The 21,455-nt window shown below is 31.0% G+C and overlaps 2 protein-coding genes across 5 annotated transcripts; both read right to left on the reverse strand.

Moving 5' to 3' along the window:
• Positions 1–2,981: 2,981 nt before the first annotated feature.
• Positions 2,982–7,224, reverse strand: LOC103492134 (calmodulin-binding protein 60 B-like). 2 transcript variants are annotated; one of them, XM_008452368.3, is made up of 8 exons: positions 6,773–7,224; positions 6,210–6,291; positions 5,962–6,026; positions 4,571–5,058; positions 4,288–4,448; positions 4,084–4,179; positions 3,820–3,985; positions 2,982–3,416 (listed from the first exon to the last, which is right to left on the reverse strand). In XM_008452368.3, the coding sequence occupies exons 1-8, from the start codon at positions 6,877–6,879 to the stop codon at positions 3,346–3,348; spliced, it is 1,236 nt and encodes a 411-aa protein (XP_008450590.2). In that variant the 5' UTR covers positions 6,880–7,224; the 3' UTR covers positions 2,982–3,345. The 2 variants fall into 2 exon arrangements, with proteins under 2 accessions (XP_008450590.2, XP_050937195.1); XM_051081238.1 differs by lacking the exon at positions 6,773–7,224 and adding an exon at positions 6,381–6,532.
• A 4,496-nt stretch (positions 7,225–11,720) lies between these two features.
• On the reverse strand, positions 11,721–18,881 carry LOC103492135 (calmodulin-binding protein 60 B-like). Of its 3 annotated transcripts, XR_007818927.1 has the most exons (9): positions 18,619–18,868; positions 18,369–18,510; positions 18,217–18,281; positions 17,393–17,925; positions 17,016–17,179; positions 16,827–16,925; positions 16,626–16,741; positions 12,912–12,969; positions 11,721–11,990 (listed from the first exon to the last, which is right to left on the reverse strand). XR_007818927.1 is itself a non-coding variant. In XM_008452370.3 (8 exons), the coding sequence occupies exons 1-7, from the start codon at positions 18,732–18,734 to the stop codon at positions 16,658–16,660; spliced, it is 1,203 nt and encodes a 400-aa protein (XP_008450592.2). In that variant the 5' UTR covers positions 18,735–18,881; the 3' UTR covers positions 11,721–11,990; positions 16,626–16,657. The 3 variants fall into 3 exon arrangements, 2 of the variants coding, with proteins under 2 accessions (XP_008450592.2, XP_008450593.2); XM_008452370.3 differs by lacking the exon at positions 12,912–12,969 and having other exon boundaries at positions 18,619–18,881; XM_008452371.3 differs by having other exon boundaries at positions 11,721–12,969.
• Positions 18,882–21,455: the final 2,574 nt, after the last annotated feature.

Raw genomic sequence — 21,455 nt, forward strand, 5'->3', positions numbered from 1 at the left:
TATTTCAATTAGTCGCAAGGGATTCCAATTATACTTAAAATAGTTATTGACATATTGTGATTTTAGATATGCGGAAGTTACAAAATTTGTGTTTTGAGTGCAATAAAGTTGTTTAGTTTGGATTATGATACATTTGAAGGTCGATATTAATAGAGAAAGAGAAGAACATGAAATTCATCTAAAAATGTATAAGGTTCGAAATCGGTGGAGTTAAGTTATTTTTTATATACTTAAGTAAAAAGTAGAAAAATCTCTCTTTTGGAAGAAAAAAAAATTCAAATAATCATAGAACAATTATATTCAACCTAAATTTTGGAAACCTTTCGATCTATCAATGATAGAAGTCTATCACCGATCATTGATAAACCATGTAGCAAATGTTGGTCTATCACTGATAAGTCATAAGAGTTTATCAACGATATAAGTCTATCACCGATAGATTTTGCTATATTTGCAATTTTTTTAAAATATTGCTACATACTTAATAATTATTCTAAAAATTGCTACTCATTATAATTATCCGAAAATATATATAATGTGTCTAAGTTAGTAATGGATACATAAATTGATTATGAATAGATAAAAAAAAAATTAAACAAAGGATTTATTAATTGTAAAGTGATTAGAGTTTAGGTATATATTAAATTGCTTTTTTTAGATTAGTAATCTCTCACCAAACCCTATTTACTTGGAAAGGGTCACAAACTTTACTGCTACATTAGTTGGCCATTGTTTTCTTTTAGTGTATATATATATATATATATAACTCCATAAACCTCCATTAGTTTATTTGGTTCTTCCAAAAGGAGGAAGAGAAAGAAAAAGTAAATGGTAAAAACAACTCATATAAACTATTGGAATATTTATAATCATATCTTCACACTTTTAGGGTAAAAGTTAAGGTTCTAATTTTATAATTAAAAATTTAATGGTGTAAGGCAATTATATAATTTGTCAACAAAAGAAAGAAGTATTTCTCAAATATAGAGCTTTTTATTTAAAACTAGAAATACAATTAATATAATATTAATAATTTAATTTTTATTGTACCTACATATACAATAAAAATTACTTTGAAGGGTATTTGTTTTAAATATTAAAACTGTTAAAAATATTTTTAAATATACCAGTGATATAGTATATTAATTAATTATAGATCGTGATATACTTTTATTATTTAAGCGACTATTTTAACCTATTAAAAAGTTATAAACAACATAAATATAAATATGAAAAATACTACTATTATTGTGTGTAGAAGAAAAATAGACCAAATGAATATTTAGAACAAAAATAAACAAAATGAAGTGTATATTTAGAAGCACAATAGACATAATGAAGGGCGAGAGTGTGTAATTCCCAGCTCATTGTTTGTCTCCTTGAATGATGTAAGAACAATATTAGGGGAAAAAAAAACCTTCGAGATACTATGATTACATAAACGCACTAAGATATTTTAACTAGGTCGACACTTTTTTAATACTTTCATCATGTCCTAGAAACCTTTTCATTTAAACGAATTTAACATTCTCTAACATACGCACATATATATGAGTATAGTATTTGGAATATGCATTATTATGAGTATAGTATTTGGAATATGCATTATTTGTGATTATGCTCATCTTCATGCAACTCACCCAAAAGTGTTTAATTATATGTTTTCACGTAGCAAATTCTTTACTTTCTAGAGAAAAAAAATATATAATTCTTAAAATATTTTTATAATCATTAGTGATCGACAGGGATGGATGCCCTCTGCATAAATATTTGCTCCATGAGCCTCTCCAAAAAAAAAAAAAAAAAAAGAATTTAATCATCTTTCAATGGACTACAGCTCTGAAGATTTTGTGATTTCCCTCCAACCAAATGGACCACAAAGTCGCAAGCAATAATGTTAAAAGTGATAGCCCCTTTTTTGTTCTTCTAATTTAATATAGCAGGAGAATTAACGTTGTTTTGTGTATTGTGCCAATAGATCAAATTCCCAACCTTATTCCATAAATCTTGGGTGGTTTCACAAGGAATGAAGATGTGGTTCATGTCCTCCGATTTTTTTTTTTTTTTACAGAGAGAGCACTAATTCGGATTGAGGTTCCAATTTGGAAGACGTCTTTGGAGTTTTTTAGCAGTATTGATGCATTCGTTGAGGAGAGTTCATATGAAAAATTTACATTTCTTGGGTATCCCAAGATTTTCAGAGGTTTTGTAATTAAAATGATAGGATTGATTCTGATTCCATTACTCTGTTCATCTGCATGTATAGCTTTTATAATGGAAGCCACACTAAATTGGCTGTTAGAGAATTAAGCTTTGATAATGGGGCGTCAGCATGCAGTAACACATAGTTAGAGCTAGGTTTGATTCACCAATCCTGCATATTATTAAAAAGAAAAACTTTCACAAAGTGGGATTGATTGTTTTGAAATAAACCAAAGTTAAAATTTTAAATACAGTGAGGTTTAGGTTTAACCTTTTGTTTTTGTTGGTTCAATAGAAATTTTGAACTAACTAGCTGTCTAAATGGTTCTCGAATTTTTTATTTTGTGTGAAACAAGTTCTAACTTCTAACTTATTCGACATTAAAAAAAAGATTATCAAATCTGTTAAATATGAAATTAAACTGTCCAATGATTTTGTATATAATATATAATTGATCTAGACTGAAAAAAATCCAATTACTTTTTATACTAATTTGGACAAGATCCATTATTAGTCACTAAATTGAAAGTTTATGAACCTATTAGATACTCAAAAACTTATTAACACAAAATTAAAACTTCGAGGCAAAAATATAAATATTTCATGATATAACTGTTGAGGATCTTATATTAGAAAGATTGGAAGACCTCTCGTGCTTTTTAAAAGAATGTATAAGCTACTCATCTCATTAGATAAAGCTTCATGTTATCTGGTATAAACTCATAGTTTTAACCTAAAATAAAACAGTGAAAAGATCATATATATATATCCACGAACCATTGCTAAAACCACTGCATAAATTATAAATAATATATAACGAGAATCAATGGTACATAATTCATATGGCACCCTTGATCAAGAAACTAGTTGATCAAGAAAACCAGAGATTTGAATCTCCCTACCTTCAGTTATGTACTAAAGAATCGAGATTCAAAGAATGCAAATTAAGAGAGCATTATTCATAGGAATATATATAACAAATAAAAATGAAATTAGAAGTGTAATAGAAAACAACTTTAAAGTTGAATCAAGCTACTTTTTCCCTTCCCTTTCTTCTTCTTCTAAAATATTGAGAGTTGCAAGGAATGAAATCCTACATATCAATCATATACTTTCATATGAATTGCTTGAGTTTGAATAATCCTATCCTTTTTGTCCAATGTCGTTGGTAGGGTAGGATCTGAGTCCCTCTACAAGAACCCATGGCGAGAAGCCTGAAATTTAAAATCATATATTAAAAAAAAAATACATAGGGTCAATCAGGTGCAACCGGGTATCTGTACTAGGTGGACACCCGCTTAGCACCTTATCACTCTCACTTCATTAACATCAAAAAAGCGATCACTACAGGAAGTAAGGAGAGAAAGGGCTACAGAAAAGCCCGATCATACAAAAGCATTAATGATCTATAGGGTTTCTAAAACTCTCTCTAGCTAATAAAATTATTTTCTTCATCTACTTCGCATGAGTGGACATAGCTATTTAGTAAACTACGTATGTTAAATCTATGTCGTTTTAAGTTTTCAGCTCATTTTTTTGACAAAACACGCAGATTAAAATTATATTGAAAACTCAAGGACTAATTGGAGGGTAAATGAAAGAGATCCGTAGCAATACCTCCATCGTCATGCACAAATTCAAAGTCTTCACCAAAGACTTCCATCCCTGAAATCTGAGAGCTCCCTTCACCTAAATTATTCTTTTCCTCACAAATTTCATGGTCTTGGTTGAAAAATGATTCATCTGATCCCATGATCACTTTGTATGGCCACTGATCATTTACCTGTTTTCATGTAAGAAAATCTACTCAGTTTAAACCCCATCATTTTTCATCATATTTATAGAGAAATTATAAAGTTTTAAAGAGAGTGCGTAATTAACCTTTGGGATTTGTTCGTAAGTGGGAGGTTTGACACACTCCTTGGCATTAGCAATCATCATCTCCCATATTTTCTGTGGGACTTTGTTACCAAGCAACTACACAAAATTGTAATACAACAACCAAATTTTATATATATATATATAAACTTTTTAAAATAAAGTTAAGATTGTTAAAAGGATTCTGAAGTTTTTGTGTAGACTGACCTTTTTCAAATTGGTACCATTTTTTTCATATGCCTTCAAGAAGTCACCCACATTTTTTATATCATTGTAAGTTAAGTTTTTGTGATATGCACCATCTTTTCCAATCCCTTCCAATCGCCATACTTCATCTTCGCTACTCGGAGGATGATGCTTCTTGTTCACTATTATTATGACAAATAAAAACGAATTAGGAATACAAAAAAAGTTATTCAATGAGGTCATGACAGTGTAAAGAATCTACAGGTTCTCTTGTGATCACGATAGGCTGGTCAAATAGTTTTACCTTCGCCCCGATGATCCATGACTCTAAAAGGTTGGGAGACGCCTATGCTAATAGGTTGAAACATTTTGTCACCTTTAACCTTGACTGCCAAGCGGAACTTCTTGGATTTCATCCAACTGGAGTTGTCAGTGATGATCAAAGAGTGAATGGATGCTACCCCATATTGCAACGTGAGGTTGAGATCACTACCGACCACTAAAGGCCTTTTGCCATCTCTTGCAGACAAAGGATGACGATGTTGTTGTTCGCCCGAGCCACCATAATCACCATCGAGAAGGAAGAACTCGACTTGGACCGAAGCAACAAGGCCAAAGCGGATAGTGGCATTAGTTGTGGCATCAATAATGGCAACTTGCAAAGGCTCACCATTTTCTGCTTTTATTTCGTTGTTGGTGAAAATGACGGCAGCTGGTTCATTGAGAAACACTAACTTGTACTTCCCTATTCCACCCTCATTAGTTACTTCCTCCCCTGTCCCTTTTCCTTTTCTGCTTACGTACAAAACAACATATATAGAAGAAAATTTAGCCTAATTAAGTCAAATTTTATCCACGAATTGACAAATATTAAAAGTAAAGCAACAAAGAATCAACATGCAGATTAATTTACAATTTTACAATGGTTCACTAATAGTGTACATGTTATAACTACGTTCATGAACGGAGGAAGAAACTAATTTTATTAGAGAGAAGATTCGCGATACAAATAAGATGTGCTACACGATTAAAGAGTTAATACAACACCCTTCTTCAAACCTTAGGGTCAAAATTGTAAATAAAATAAATATGATAAATATGCATTCAACCTCCAAAAACAAACAATGACATAAACAATAAATGAAACCAACGCACCTGGTTTAATTAGTAATAGTATTTTAGCTACGTTCATGGACAAAGACTCTTCTTATAGAGTTAGAGAGTTTATATATATTTATTGCATTAATCTTCTAAATAAAAGCAACTAGACCCGTACTTGGTCATTCAAAACTCCATACGAAAAATTCAAGACAATCCAACACTAAGAATTTTTTAGAAGTAATTAAACTTACCGAAAAATAAATTCAAAGGCATGCATCCCAATACTTTGGTTTCTAAAAATAAACTTATAAAAGAATCTCTCCTATTAAGTCTTTTTGTTTTGTTATTATTAATTATTATTTTAATTTTAGCATTGACTAAAACTTCAAATGTTTATTCTACACTTGTTGAATCATTGTAAATAAATGTCAAGGAAACACACACAACTGTCACTAAACAGTAAACTATAAAGAAAATTTTTACTTAGTTCATGGAGGAAGGAAGTAATTAAAGTAAGAAAAAACAGTTTTTTAGAACCAAAACAAAATAAAATTACTATAAAGATCAGATCCATTGGAATATGAAAATACTAACCTCAGTGATTCTAAAAGATGAGGAGGAAAGTAAGTTTCGAAGGCTTTTATCATTTCCACCCTCACCTGATTACAGAAAGTTAATAAATAAACAAATAAGAAAAAAGAAACACTGATAGATGTGTGAGAGAGATCAAGAGGTCCATATTCAACTTTTTCAATTTTAGCACAAACATATATTAGAAATTTAAAATATGAAAGGAAAAAAAATAGATAATAGAGAGAGTTGTAAAGAATATAAAATAATACCAATTCTTTCACAATTGGTGCCATCGTTGAAGACACAAATTCAGCAAACCCATGCTCAACAGCTCCAGATCCACCTTCAGAACTATCCAAAAAAAAAAAAAAAGTAACAAGAATGATCAAAAACTAGAAATATTAACGCAAGAAAAGAAGAGATCAGTCAACAAAAATCACCGATTTTTTTTTAAAGGGGTACTAAAAGAAATGGGACTAAGATCTCCATCGACATCTTTTAACTAGATTAACAGATCCTTAGAATCCTCATCATACCGAATCCAACATTGACGCAATCTAAAAGATAACAATATCACCAGATCCAATCGAAAAACTAACAAAATCAAACAGTAAAACAATCATAAGCTCAAGTATAGCTCATCTGGGAAACCGTATAACATCGACCATACGATCAAAAGTTTGATCTTGATCACTTGTCGAGCTAAAAAAAAAAAAAGAAAAAAGAAAGAAAGATTATAAACTCCGTTACAATTCAAATCTCCACTCCAAAGATAGCAGTGAACTGATCAAAAAACGAAAAACAGATAAGAGTGGTGGGAGAGAAACCGAACCTAGTCGGAAGAGAATAGCAAGTTCTTTTGCTCGGCGGAGAGTTCGTGTCATCGTAAGGAGATCTGCTGCCGTTGTTGTTCATGTTGCCGATGCCTTTGCGATCCATTTCTCTCTCTCTTCCCAAATAAAAAGCCCACAACTTGAAAATCAAATTGAGAAATTTTAAGATTTGGTGTGTTGAAAAATAGTGAGTGGGGAAGAGAGTCTGGTATTATGGAATCTATGACTGGAAAATTGCCCATAAGAGAGAACTTTTGGTTTGAGCAATACACAAAGAGAGACTCCAGAAATTGTTGAGAAATTTTCAGACGGCTTCCACATAATCTACACGTATATGTCTCTTCTAACCTGCTACCGGCTAAGAAAGTACCTTTTCCTTTTCCTTTTTGTCCCAACTCTTTCTTATGTTTCAAATAATCTACTTGGGCCATGGCAGTTTTTCTTCTTCTTCTTTCTTTTGTTGAATTAAAAAAAAATAAAAAGACTGGTAGGAGAGATTTGAAGAACCACAGATCGTCTCTCTCAATTACCAACACATCAGTATATAATGCCAATTTAGCTGTGTGATTGCTTTTTTTCAGTTTTGTCGAATATTAAAAGTGTAATTATCAAGTTGTAATTATCCCACCAACTTGAGAAAATGTTTAAGGAAAGTGACATGCTCCAAACACTATAAAAAGAACGAAAAGAAGTGTTATCTACACACAACGTTACAACATCCCAAGAACATATAATAAATCGAAAATAAGAAAATACAGAAAGAAAATAAAAGGACTTTTAATTTGTTAACTTAGTTCAGTTAAGTTTCAACCTACACGTAGAAACAACATGCCTAAAAAATATAATTTCAAGTGATTACAATGATGTAATAATTTACAAATACACAACAATTCTAGGAATACACAAATGGCCTAAAATTTAATGAATGAACACTTAAACTCCCTAAAAGTGTGAGACGCTCTTTTGACAAGAACGTTCTTCTTTCTATCTTCAAATGAATACTATTTTACTTGAAATATATTTTACGTTCTCCTTCTCCTAAGTAAGAGAAACACAAAAGATCGAGACAACAAAAAACTTCTTCCCAAAAATCAAAGATATGTCTTCAAAATCATAACCCTAAAACCAACAAAAACACCCCTATGTATAAAAGCAAGATAACAAAAAAATGATAAACAACTCAAATTCAAGTAGCCGAGCTCCGACAAGGAAAGAATCCTTTAGAAATGATCACCCAAAATTTTTCAGATAAGAATTTGTTCACGAGACATATTGTAAGACATCACATGGAACAAAATATATACCAATTACCATATTGAGAGGAACAATGAAGAAGCACAAGATTAACAAATATCTTTGGTTTAATTATTTGAAAGAGTTAAAAATACTTTGAGCTTATGTGTGCCAACTGATCTAATTAAATTTATTTTCTTTCTATTCTTTTGTTTGAAAGTGAGGAAAATAGTTTGAGTGATACAAATGCATTCCATGAGGGTTTTGTGTGTGATAGTTTTGTGTGTAATTATAGTAATTTTTATCATAATTGATCTTCTTTTTTTTTTTTTTTTTTTTTTTGTCTTGATTATGTTCTCCAATTTGGGTTTTTCTGCTTCTAAATATACACTTCATTTTGTTTATTATGGTTCTAAATATTCATTTTGTCTATTTTTATTCTAAATAGAATAGTAGTGTTTTTCATATTTATATTTGTTTAGTAAATTAGCTGTTTAAAAAGTTGTTGATCTATTCATAAGATCAATTTATGTTTCCATTACTAACTTATACCCATTACATATATTTTCAATTAAGTTTGTTTAAAATCAATTCAATAATTAAAATAATTCCTTTTCAAATTCTTTACTAAAGTTATTGTAGTTACAAATTTTGGTTTCAACATTTTTTTATCATATATAATATTAAGCTCATATATACAATCTTAAAATAAAATTGGATTAAATATAATTGATAACCAATCCCATTTTTTTTATTTTCAAAATTTAAGAAAGGTTTCCAAAATTGAGGTTGAATAATTGTTCTATGTGATTAATTTATAATTACTTGAAAAAAAAATTACTTTGAAATAGAGATTCTTTCTTCTTTACTTTTAGTTAAATATATAAAAAAATAATTCAACTCCACCAATTTCGACAGTGTTCACTTCTGGACATTGCACATTTTTCGATGAATTTCATGTTCTCTTTCTCTCTTAATTTCAACCTTCAAATATTCCAAACCAACTTTGCACTCAAAACACACAAACTTTCTAAATTCAACATATCTAATTAACTTAATCACGATATGCCAATAACCATTAAATCTAGTATGAATCCTTTACAACTATTTGTATTTTTAAAAAAATAGTTTTAAAAATATATTTTTATTTTTAAAAATTTGTCTAGAAATTTAACTCTTCGCAATTTATAATCTAACTTAAGAGGGTTAAAATAATCTTTGGATTTGAATAGTTTGTACTTGGGGTATAAACTATTTTATATAGCATGTATTCACAAATGCATATTATTTTAATAAGAGTTCAAATAGTCTGTTGTTTGAAGTGTATAATATTTTAGTTGAAGTTTAAGCTTTGTGTTTCTTCTTCTTCTTCTTCTTCTTCTTCTTCTTCTTCTTCTTCTTCTTCTTCTTCTTCTTCTTCTTCTTCTTCTTCTTCTTCTTCTTCTTCTTCTTCTTCTTCTTCTTCTTCTTCTTCTTCTTCTTCTTCTTCTTCTTCTCTTCTTCTTCTCTTCTTCTTCTTCTTCTTCTTCTTCTTCTTCTTCTTTCTTTCTTCTTCTTCTTCTTCTTCTTCTTCTTCTCTTCTTCTTCTTCTTCTTCTTCTTCTTCTTCTTCTTCTTCTTCTTCTTCTTCTTCTTCTTCTTCTTCTTCTTCTTCTTCTTCTTCTTCTTCTTCTTTCTTCTTCTTCTTCTTCTTCTTCTTCTTCTTCTTCTTCTTCTTCTTCTTCTTCTTCTTCTTCTTCTTCTTCTTTCTTCTTCTTCTTCTTCTTTCTTCTTCTTCTTCTTCTTCTTCTTCTTCTTCTTCTTCTTCTTCTTCTTCTTCTTCTTCTTTTAAGTTAAGTTCTTATTGAAAAAATTATGTGTTTAGATTGTTGATTTGTTTAATACCAAGTTTTTTATGATTATAGGGTTGTTTTTTTCCCCTTTTTTTTTTTTTTTTAAGTGCTAATACCTACAATTACATTTTGTAAAAGGAAACAAAAATATTTATTCTACCAATTTATTCTAAAAATTGATAGAATTTAAATTAAAAACTTATGTCTAATTTAAGTTGACATAACCTAACAATTTCAAGGTGAAGGTGAAAAATTAATTTATTAATTTGTGATAACACATAGATAAATTGAAAGAGATGCCCATCAAGAAATATTTTTGTGGTCTAATGTGAACCTAAACCTAATTATTGGGGAAAAGGAATGAATAAAAGTCATCAAATGCTTACAAAGTAATACATCATATCCAAAAACCATACCACGAAGTCGGCTTGGACTTTTCAACCTCCATTGTTTTTTTTCTTTTAAGTACTTTTTTAGTATTCAAAACTGAACTATGGATAAGCACGACAGCGTAGCTTAATCAAATTAATTAATCTGATTAATTAACTCTTTTAATTACTTTTTTCGATATTCAATACTGAGTTATGGATAAGCACGACACACTGTAGCAATGCAAAGTAACTTTCAATGTTGCCAAAAACAAAACAAAAAGAAAGTAATGTGGAAAAGTAACCCTTTGCCTCAAAGAAACTTACAAATCTTTCAAATTTTGCAGTGACTAGGAGGCGAATTCAAAATATGTGACAAATTCAATTCTTCATTCAAAAAATATTGGAATCATTGTAAGAAATCGAGAGGACGAAGAAAAAAAAAACTTTATTTTCAAATATAAAAAAAATAAAGAATAATATAGTTACCGAACCAAACCTAAATTATTTGTATATGTTTGAAAGTAATTTTAAAATTGTTAAAATTACTTTTGTCACGTTCAAAATATCATTAATTACTTTTAAAAGTTTTAGGGATATTTTTCATTATTTAGCCTACATTGTTTTTAATTTTTTGGTGTTATGTATCTACGGGTTTGTGATGGAAGATGCCCAACTTCACTCCTAAGAAAAACGAAAGTTGGAAATGGAATATTATATATATGCAAATAAAGGATAAAAAGTTTGGATAATTGCAAATACTTAAAATAATTAAATATATAACAACAATTTAAGAAAATATAAATATAGCAAAATAGATCATGTAGTAAATGAAAATGCACGAAAATTATCGATGAAATAAATAAATGCATCAACAAATACAAACACTTTAACACAAACTTCCAAAAAATAGCATTTGAGAGAAATATTCTCGACGAATTTCCTGCCACAATTATTTCAAGTTACAATTATTTCAAGTTGTATGTAATTGTTGTCACTCTAAATTTGACATAACACATTTCTCCTTATTTTTAATAATAAAAACACCAATATGGACAGAAGAAATTTTTCTTAAACTAAACCTGCTTTAGAAATTAAAATAAAATTTATTACAATGAATACGTCAATGAATAAATATAAAGCAAAGATTAATATACCTTTGAAAACGTATTAATTAGTGTAGCAATAAAAAAGAAGTCACCATGATACTTTTTCCATTTCAACAAAAAGTAAACTCAAGGTAAAAAAGAGAAAAAAAAAACAAGAGAAAACGCTAAAAGTGTATTAAACTAGTTTAGATGTCTCGGTACACCTTAATGAGAAATTAAGGAATGTGAGCATATATATATATAGAGAGAGAGGTTAAAAGGCAGGAATCAATCATTAGTTTATCAAATATTTTTGCTTCATTTAGTAAATTCCAAATCAATCTAATAAGGAGCACAATAAATTGGAAAAAAACATTGTTTAAACCAAGTAATCACAATAACCAAAGATATATAATTAACAAAATGATAGTGGTAGAACATTACTTGCATATATAAATCAATCATACAAGTTTTACATTGATCATTATGTGTTAAAAAAGAGTTGATCATACAAATTGGATTCCATCATCCACTTCACACAAATGTTTGAAGCTTCAGCTACATATTAAAAAATAAAATATATATATATAAATGAACATACTTCTTGGGCAACATTTGAGCTTAAGCCATATAACTCCTTGAGTTTTGGCTTTTCAAGGCTTATCAGTTCTGACTTTTCAAACTCAACATTGTAGTCCTGAGATTTTGGAAATACACATTATTATTTCATACTTTCAACTTTCAAAGCTCTAATTATTGTATATTTTTTTCAAAATCAATCTTATGTTTTTCTTAATATAATGATGGTGGTAATGAAAGTGATCAAACCTCTAACCTCTAAGTGCCAATATTACTGTTAGGCTAAAAATAATCACTTTGAAAGGGGAGAGATATATGGTTTTGTTCTTTTGTCATATCGACTAGGAAAAAATTAAAATACCAAGAATTGCTATATATTTTTCTTGTCACTTGCATATGATGTAGCTAACCAATTAAAAGCTGCATGAACATAAGTTTATTTTTCCTCCACACCTCCCAGAAAGTTCTTAATCTCAACCTAAAAATTGTTGGAAGATAAAAGGTGTTCTCAAAGTTTCTATGCATTCATCTTGATCCATTATGCATAGAATAGAAGGAAAGGAGAGAGTGCATGGAGAAGTAGAAGATGTAAAAGAACTACACAAACTCGTTCTATTATCTCTACGATATCATATTTATTATTTGGGACAAAGTTTTCATAAATTTGCTTTTGGATTTGCCCAAAAAAAAGGCCTTCTACCAATGATGAAAATGATCGCCATTTCCTAGCTAATGTAAAAAAAATGTATACATATAAGTAGTGGTATTATCTACCCTTGTTAGCAAGAAACTAAAAATGCTCTCCAGAGCATCAGTGTCAGAACGCTCAACAGGAGAATTTTCTCCATAATTCTCTCTCCCTTCTAAACTCTAGCTCAATTCTCCATCATTATCAATTACCTTTAACAAATTCGGTAATGGAGAACCATTTCTCAAATGAACCCCAATTATGTTCTAAACTTGTTATCAGTTCCAACAAATTAAGTTCTTTTCTTCAATGGAGAGCATCATGAATATATTGGCATAGTCAAACGGATACCATTTTTATAACTTCTCAAGATCTTTGGGAAATCATTGAAGACGATTATGAAGAACCCCTGTTGCAGAAGGAAATGAAGGCACCTCAGAGCAGTCACCAGATCAAGAGAAGAGTGAAAAGAATAAAAGGTGAAATCTTTTAGCATCACGGCTCTTGATACATTTGAGAAATTGTAAAAATGGTATCATTCAACTGTTAGAGTTATTTAAATAATAATACATATAATTAAGGGATGGACTATGTATGTGGATAAATAATTTATCGCACTTAGTTATTTCATTAGATTGGACCCTGTTATGAGATATATTTAATTAAGACCCTAGATTCGTAATTGAGTTAATTGAAACCATAATTGAACTAGCAGATAAAGAGAGCTTACGCCTATGGTCTCCAATAGACCAAAACAATAAGCATCAATGGCTTTCAATTTAGAGTTTTGATTGGAGAAGACAATAGTATATCCATCATCAATCTTTCGACAGAATCCAATACGTCAGTGCAAGAATTTTGGTTTCTACCAATCGTTTCTTCTGGCAACGTAAAAAAACATGGGTGAAGATATGATGTGCCGACGTAATTTCATTGTGTTGGCCATCTTCATTTTTGCCAACGAAAATATGTACGTGGCCAAAAAGTTGTTTATTGTGTGTGGGCACATCATCGTGTGGAGTGACAATAGTCGAGAGTTTCAAAACCACACACTCAATGAGTTTTTGTCTTCAAAAGGCATTGTCCACCAAAGTTCTTGCGCCTACACCCCCTAACAAAATGGAGTAGCCAAGCACAAAAACCGTCACCTCTTGGAAGTCGCTTGTTCTCTTATGTTGTCTACTTCCCTTCCTTCCTATCTCTGGGGCGATGTTCTCACTGCAGCCCATCTTATCAACCGAATGCCTTCTCGTGTCCTACATCTCCAGACACCCTTCAAGTGTCTTAAAGAATCATATCCCTCTACCCGCCTCATCTCTGATGTTCCTCTTCGGGTATTCAGGTACATAGCCTATGTTTATAACCATGGCTCTAACCCATCTAAGTTTACTCCTCGGGCTCACGCATGTGTTTTTGTTGGTTACCTTCTGCATCAACGAGGCTATAAATGCGTTCACCCGTTAGCCATCTTCAGGGAAAGAGTGAGAGCGAAGAATCTAACTCTAATTGGGTGATATCCTTAGAGTCTAACAGTCCTACTCTCATTACCATACCAAGCATAGATCCTCATTACATAGTCTTACCTACGAACCAAGTTCCTTGGAAAACCTACTATAGGAGGATCTTAGAAAGGAAGTTAGGTCTCCTGCTAATCAGCCAGCTCCAGTCCAAGATTTTGAACCTTTACGAGATCAAGGTATGACTGATTCTATTGACTCACATATTGCCACTAAAATGAGTGAACAAGACAGGTTTGAGGCAGCTATTCCTGAAAATACAAGTGAACAAGGTAATGTTGATCCTGAGGTCATCCTGAATGAAAAGGGTAGTAATGACAAAAATGAGGTTAGTGCAAGAGCTACTAAAAATGAAATTAGGGAGGATCGTTCAGATAACATCAGTAAGTTTGATCCCTCTCTTAATCTGCCTATTGCTCTAAAGAAGGGTACCAGGTCCTGGACTAAGCACTTTATTGCTAACTACATTTCTTATGATAACCTATCTCCTCAGTTCAAAGCCTTCACAACCAACCTTGACTCTACTATGATACCAAAAAATATCCACATTGCTTTAGATTATCCTGAGTGGAAGAAAGTTGTCATGGAAGAGATGAGGGCCCTTGAACAGAACAAGACTTGAGAGATTTACAGCCTACCTAAGGGACACAAAACTGTGGGATGCAAATGGGTGTTCACTCTCAAATACAAGGCAAATGGTAAAATTGACAAACATAAGACCAGACTAGTTGCAAAAGGGTTCATTCAGACCTATGGGATTGACTATTCTGAGACTTTTTTTCCTATTGCAAAGTTGAATACTATTGAAGTTTTATTGTCTATTGCAGTGAATAAAGATTGGCCCTATATCAACTTGAATGGGGATCTTAAAGAGGAAGTATATATGTGTCCACCTCCAAGATTTGAAGCTCAATTTAATAATCAGGTTTGCAGCCTTGGAAATCCTTACATGGGTTGAAACAATCACCAAGAGTGGTTTGACAAATTTTCCACTTTCATCAAGTCTCACGGGGATAATCAAGGGCGCTCCGATCACACCTTGTTCACCAAAGTCTCCAAAGTAGGGAAAATTGCAATATTGATTGTCTATGTCGATGACATTGTGCTATATGGGGATGATACCGATGAGATCGTTTAACTAAAGAAGAAGATAGGGTTTGAGTTTAAAATCAAGGATTTGGGAAATCTAAAATATTTCCTTGGAATGGAGGTGATCAGATCTAAAGAAGCATCTTCGTGTCTCAGAGGAAATATACCTTGATTTGCTAACCGAGACAGGTATGTTGGGATGTCCTGCTGACGCTCCTATTGAATTCAACTATAAACTAAGAAACTTTGATGATCAAGTTCCAGTTGATAAAGAACAATATCAGCGCCTTGTGGGTAAATTAATTTACTTATCCCATACGCGTCCTGATTTTTCCTTTGTTGTGAGTGTTGTCAGCTAATTTATGCAGGCTCCCTATGAGGATCACATGAAAGCTGTAAACATAATTTTGAGATACTTGAAAACAACACCTAGTAAAGGATTGAATGTTTAGAAAGACAGATAGGAAGACCATTGAAGCATATACTGACTCGAACTGGACAGGATATGTTGTTGCTAGGAAGTCTACCTCAGCTTATTGTACTTTGTTTGGGGTAATCTTATAACTTGGAGGAGTAAGAAGCAAAGTGTTGTGCCAGAAGCAGCACTAAGCCAAATACCAAGCCATGAGTTCTTTGGAATATGTGAGGAAATTTGGCTCCAGAAAGTCATGTTCTCACTAAGGGGCTTCTCATACCAAACTTTAACTTTTGTGCTAGCAAGTTAGGTCTCATTGATATTTAATCCCAACTTGAGGGGGATTGTTAGTTTATGGAAAAATTAGTTATGGAATGTTCACCAAAAATATTTTTTCCTTTTTTCTTTTCTCCTTGTGTATTCTATTTAATCTCTCTTGTTATACCTTTGTAATTCATTAGAAAATATTAAGAGCAATATATCGTGGCTTTTCTCCCGATACTCGAGTTTCTACGTAAATCAATGTGTATCTTTGTCTCTACTTTCAATAGTTATAACTAAAAATATGATAATAATAACAATTATTCTAATGATTACAAATATTGTAACCGTAAAATGGTTACAATGTTAAGCTTTGATATGTTGGTTGTTGTAGACCTAAAATTAAGTTTAGATCTAAAGTTTTTTTTATATATAAAGATAAAGGAAAAAGATTTGAAAAACTTCTCCTCCCTTTTTTCCTATGTCACTGGTTTCTCTAGGCAAACCTCTAACTAACATGCAAAAGTGCAACAACCCTCGTGCTCTTATCAAACAAGAAAGGAAAAAAAGGCATAGAGAAGCTCTCGAGATGGCAAATAGGAGAAGTTATTTGGATTTAGTATAATTGTAAAAACATGTTTTATAATAATTTTTAAAATGACAAAAGTGATTCTAACCATTTTAAAATCACTCCCAATAAGTCAATCCTCAAAGATCAAAAGTGATTTATTTGCGTTCATTTCTTTTAATGAAAAGGAAATAGAGAGCAATCAATGGAAATACCTTGAACATGGTGAAATGTTTCTTCATTAACGTCAAGTCCATTCAATTGGCATCAATTCAAAGTTTCCTTCGAAAGTTTCATCCAAGACTTGATTAAATTCCAAGAAACTATTGGGCTGTTTTTGGCAAATAAAATTAACATTAATGTTTAAGCTTTTCATTTGAACAGAGAGAAAAAGAGCTGAGGAGAGAAATTAAAACCTGAAAGACTTGATTATTATCAAATGTATCCTCAACACACTCGCAAGCATTTTGAACCATCATCTTCCATGTCTTGTCTAACACTCGCTTTCCCAGCATCTACACATGTATACATGAAAACGCACAAACATTTAAAATTGAATCAACAAATGACAAAAAAAAGTTAGGAATAGTTTTATTGTAAGGTACCATCCTCAAAGTGTCGGGATCATTTTGATGATAAGCCTTCAAGAAATCCCCCACAGTCCTTATGCCTTTGGAAGATAAGTTTTTGTGATAGATACCATCTTTGGCTATCCCTTCCAATCGCCATACTTCATCTTCCCAACGTGGAGGGTGATGCTTTTGGTTCACTAATTAATATTACATATAAAAATAAAAATTATACAATGTATAGATTCATGGGTAATTGTTTTAAATGACAAAATTGCTGAAAATATTTATAAATATAGAAAGGTGTCACAACCTTAAGCTTAACGATAGATGATAGTGGTTTATCAATGATAAATACAGATAGATACTATCACTAATGTTTATCAAAGGAGAGAGTCGAGAAATATTTATACCTTCCCCCCGTTGATCCATGACTCTAAAAGGTTCGGATATAGCTTCTCCAATTCTAACAAACTCGGCTAGAACTCTTTCATCTTTAATTTTTACCCCCAATCGAAACTTCTTTGATTTCATCCAACTTGAATTGTCAGTGATGATCAAATTGTTGATCAACCTAACTCCATCTTTTAGGTAAACTTGGCGATCATCACCAATGATCAAAGGTCGTTTCCCATCTCTTGGGGTCAAGATGCTTTTGTTGAAATAACTCGATGTCCATGGTGTTTCTTCATCTCGTCGATTGCTAGAATCAAACTCGCCGGGGAGGATGCACAACTCGACTTGGGCAGATGATAAAGGACCAGTCGAGACAATAGAGTTGGAGTTGGTGGCATCACAAATTGCAACTTTCAATGGCTCGCCATCTTCAGATTTTACCTCGTTGTTGGTGAAAATGACAGAGGGAAATGAATTGAGAAAACATAATTTGAACTTCAATGTTTTAGATGGCTTAAGTATTTCCTCTTGTTCACACCCTTGTTGTATGCTATTTTTAGGACAAGAAACACACAATAAAAACATGTTAATGAAGCACAATACAAGATGATTATCTAAAGTCCTTTAATTTTAGAGGCAACGATGTAAGCATGCTGATATCTAGCTCTTTATAATGAACTTGTCACTTTTTCTTTTAGTATAACAATTATAGGGGTGAGAATCCAACCTACTACCTCTAGGATGAAAAGTCATATCCATTCCTACATAACTAAGACAATAAATTGTGAATAATAAACATAAAGAATGCGAATAAATTGTGTAATTAAAACATAACACTGACCTTAGTGATGGTGAAAAAGCCGAGTGAATGGCAGAGTGTACCATCCTCTCTATTTCTTTGGACACCTGAAAATTAAAGCAATTTTTTTGCAAAAACATTGAGAATATACATAAATAAAAGCCATAAAATAGATGAAAATGATAAAACAATACCTGTTGACGAAAATCATGTTCCATTTTTGGCCATATTTCATCATAGAATCGCTTAACTACTTCTCCAATCCTAGGTTCTTCGATTAGAGAACGCGATCGAGTAACCGCATCATCAATAACGGGCTCCCGTCTAGTGTAAAAACTGGAAAAATAAGAAAATAAGAAAAGAGGTAAACCATATACTCGGAAACGAACAAAAAAAAGAGGGATCAAAATAAACTAGTTTTTGAGACAAAGAACACAAACCCACCTAGTAGGAAAAGTGAAATGGCCAGGAAGAGGTGCGATGGAGTCGTCTTGAACATTTGTAGCTTCGTAAGAATAGCGTCTCCTCTTCTTTCTCTTTTTATCGGCGGTCGGATCCATATTCCGATACGTTGAGATCGAGTGGCTGGGATAATCGACGATTTGAAGTTAGGGTTCACATCACTATCGATGTCCATTTGTGCGAAATATTATTCAATGTCAACAAAGAAAGTTGAGAAATGTTAGAGAAATTTCACACAAGTTTTTCTCTTTTTCAAATCGTCTCTCTCTCTCTCTTTCAAGTCGTCTCTCTTTTTCTTTTCCGATTTCTTAAAACGACACCGTTCCTCTATCTCTTCAATTCATTATTTTTGTTTGGGTTTCACATTTATTTTAGAACTTAGAAAGAGCATTGAGACATGCGTATATGTATATGTTTATTTTAATCATTTTCCCATGTTCTAAATTACCTTTCATACATCAAACATCCAATAACGTGCAAATACGAATTCAATAATAATAATAATTCAACATTTAACGCTAATATGGCCTTAGTTCAACTGACATCTATTTATACTTGTTGATAAGAGATTTTGGTTCAAGTCAAAACATATCCGTTAGATTCGACATTCTTAAAAAAATTATTAACTATAGCATAATTTGTCAAACTTTATGAATTACATAAATCTATTATTGATACTTTGCTATATTTTAGAAATATTGTTATATGCTTTATTTTTATTCTTAATATTGCTACTTATTGTAATTATTTTGAAAAATAAAAACAGTAATAAAATATCCTTTTTTTTTTCTTCCCAAAATTGAGAGATTGTTTTATAGAAAAAAATAACTTTTTAGTTGTCCATCCATTTTTACTATAAATGTTGAACACAAATTCATATATTTTTATTTGAGGTGATTGTAAATATAGCAATGAGATTCAAAATAATTAAGTATATAGTAATATTTTAAAAAATTCGTAAATATAGCAAAATCTATCAATAATAGAAGTTGCAAATATTAGTTTATCACTAATAAACCATAAAAGACCATCTGCGATAAAAGTCTATTACAGATAAATTTTAGTATGTTTGTAAACTTTTTAAATATTGTTATATACTTGATTATTGTTCCTAAAATTGCCACGAATTATAATTATTTTCGTGCATGAAAATTATCGTTGTTTTATAACTTTTAGTAGAAATTAATTATAAAATACTAAATTTAAAATATTTTAACAATTGAAAATATAAAAACTAAAATAGTTTTTTAAAAAAACTATCTAGCTATCGGAATAATATTTTACCCACTTTGTCATTTTCGACGATATTTCAAATTAAATAATTTTACCTATTTCTTTTATCATGATCGTGAGGATGAGGAATCCAACTTGAGAAGCAAAGGTTAGCGTGACAATTGCCACAAACTTAATTGTTAATTATGGCTATGTATTTCCATTTGGTTCAAAGACTTTTCTCTCATCAGTTTTTGGTTTGCTCGGGAAAAAGCCCAAAATTTAAAATGCTTATGGAGTTGGTCATGAAACATTTCTTGGGGCCTACGGGTCGTGGGCTGGATCACCTCAAATTATTCGACCTTTAGCTCAGGTAATATAGACTAATTATATTGCAAATGTAACAATTATATTCAAAATAATTAAGTATATAGCAACATTTAAAAAAAAATGTAAATATAGCAAAATCTATAAATGATAGGAATCTGTCATCAATAGACCATATAATAAATGTTGATCTATTGTTGATAAACCATAAGAGTCTATTAACTAATAGAAGTCTATCACGGATAGAAGAATATCACTGATAGACTTTGTTATATTTAAAAAAAAAATTAAAATATTGCTACAACTAAATAATTATTCTAAAAATTGGTACTCATTATAATTACCCCCAAGTATATAACAACATTTTTAAAAAGATACAAATATACAAATTCATATAGTAGACTTCTATCGTCGATAAACTTCAATTTTCAACATGATCTATCGGTGATATATTTCAATTTTATAGATTCTTTTATATTTAAATTTTTTAAAAAATATTGTTATATATGTAAATATTTTGAATATAATTGATAGTATGTTTTTTGTCTGGGAGATATTGTGGGGTATTATTCCTCACATGTATTTTTTTTTCTTCTTTTTGGTGCTCAACATCTGATAGGATTGGTATGAATTTCCTTGTCTGGTGTGCATATTTAAAAGTTTGCTTTGCTCAATTTAGGGTTGTCATTTTGGAAGAAACATTATGAACATTAATATTTGATCTTGTTTTTGTGTGTATAGACTAGTTTTATTAACATTTATTATCTTAAGTGGTTCTTTAGATAATACTATCAATGTGTTGTTCTACCACATGGATATTGAGAAAGAGATGCATAAACTTAGTAGAAGGCTCTAGCTAAATTCATCAAATTAAGTGTTCTTCCTTTGAAAGGTAGAAAGGATATACAACTATATAAGTCTTTGGTGCGAGGGATTCACATGTTTCTGGGGAGCTAGAGAGAATCTCATACCTAGGAGACTTAAGTATTTGTTCACTAAGTTGATTTTATTTACTTGTGTGTCGTTGTAATTGTTGTTTATCTACGTATAAGACAGTGTTATAACTTATAAAATCACTTAACTTCTATGTTGGGAGATGTCAAGGAATCTCTGATGCTATATTTTATGCATCGAGAGATCCTCTATATATATATATTTTTTTTGGCAAAACTGAGAATGAGATCTAAGCTAAGGCAAGGATTTATAATTTTAGAGCAAAGATCTAACTTAAATAAATAATTAACCAAAAGAGATAGGGGCAGCGGTGGCACCGGAAGGGA

Source organism: Cucumis melo, chromosome 2, assembly GCF_025177605.1.
Source record: "Cucumis melo cultivar AY chromosome 2, USDA_Cmelo_AY_1.0, whole genome shotgun sequence".
In the NCBI taxonomy this organism is placed as follows: Eukaryota; Viridiplantae; Streptophyta; class Magnoliopsida; order Cucurbitales; family Cucurbitaceae; genus Cucumis; species Cucumis melo.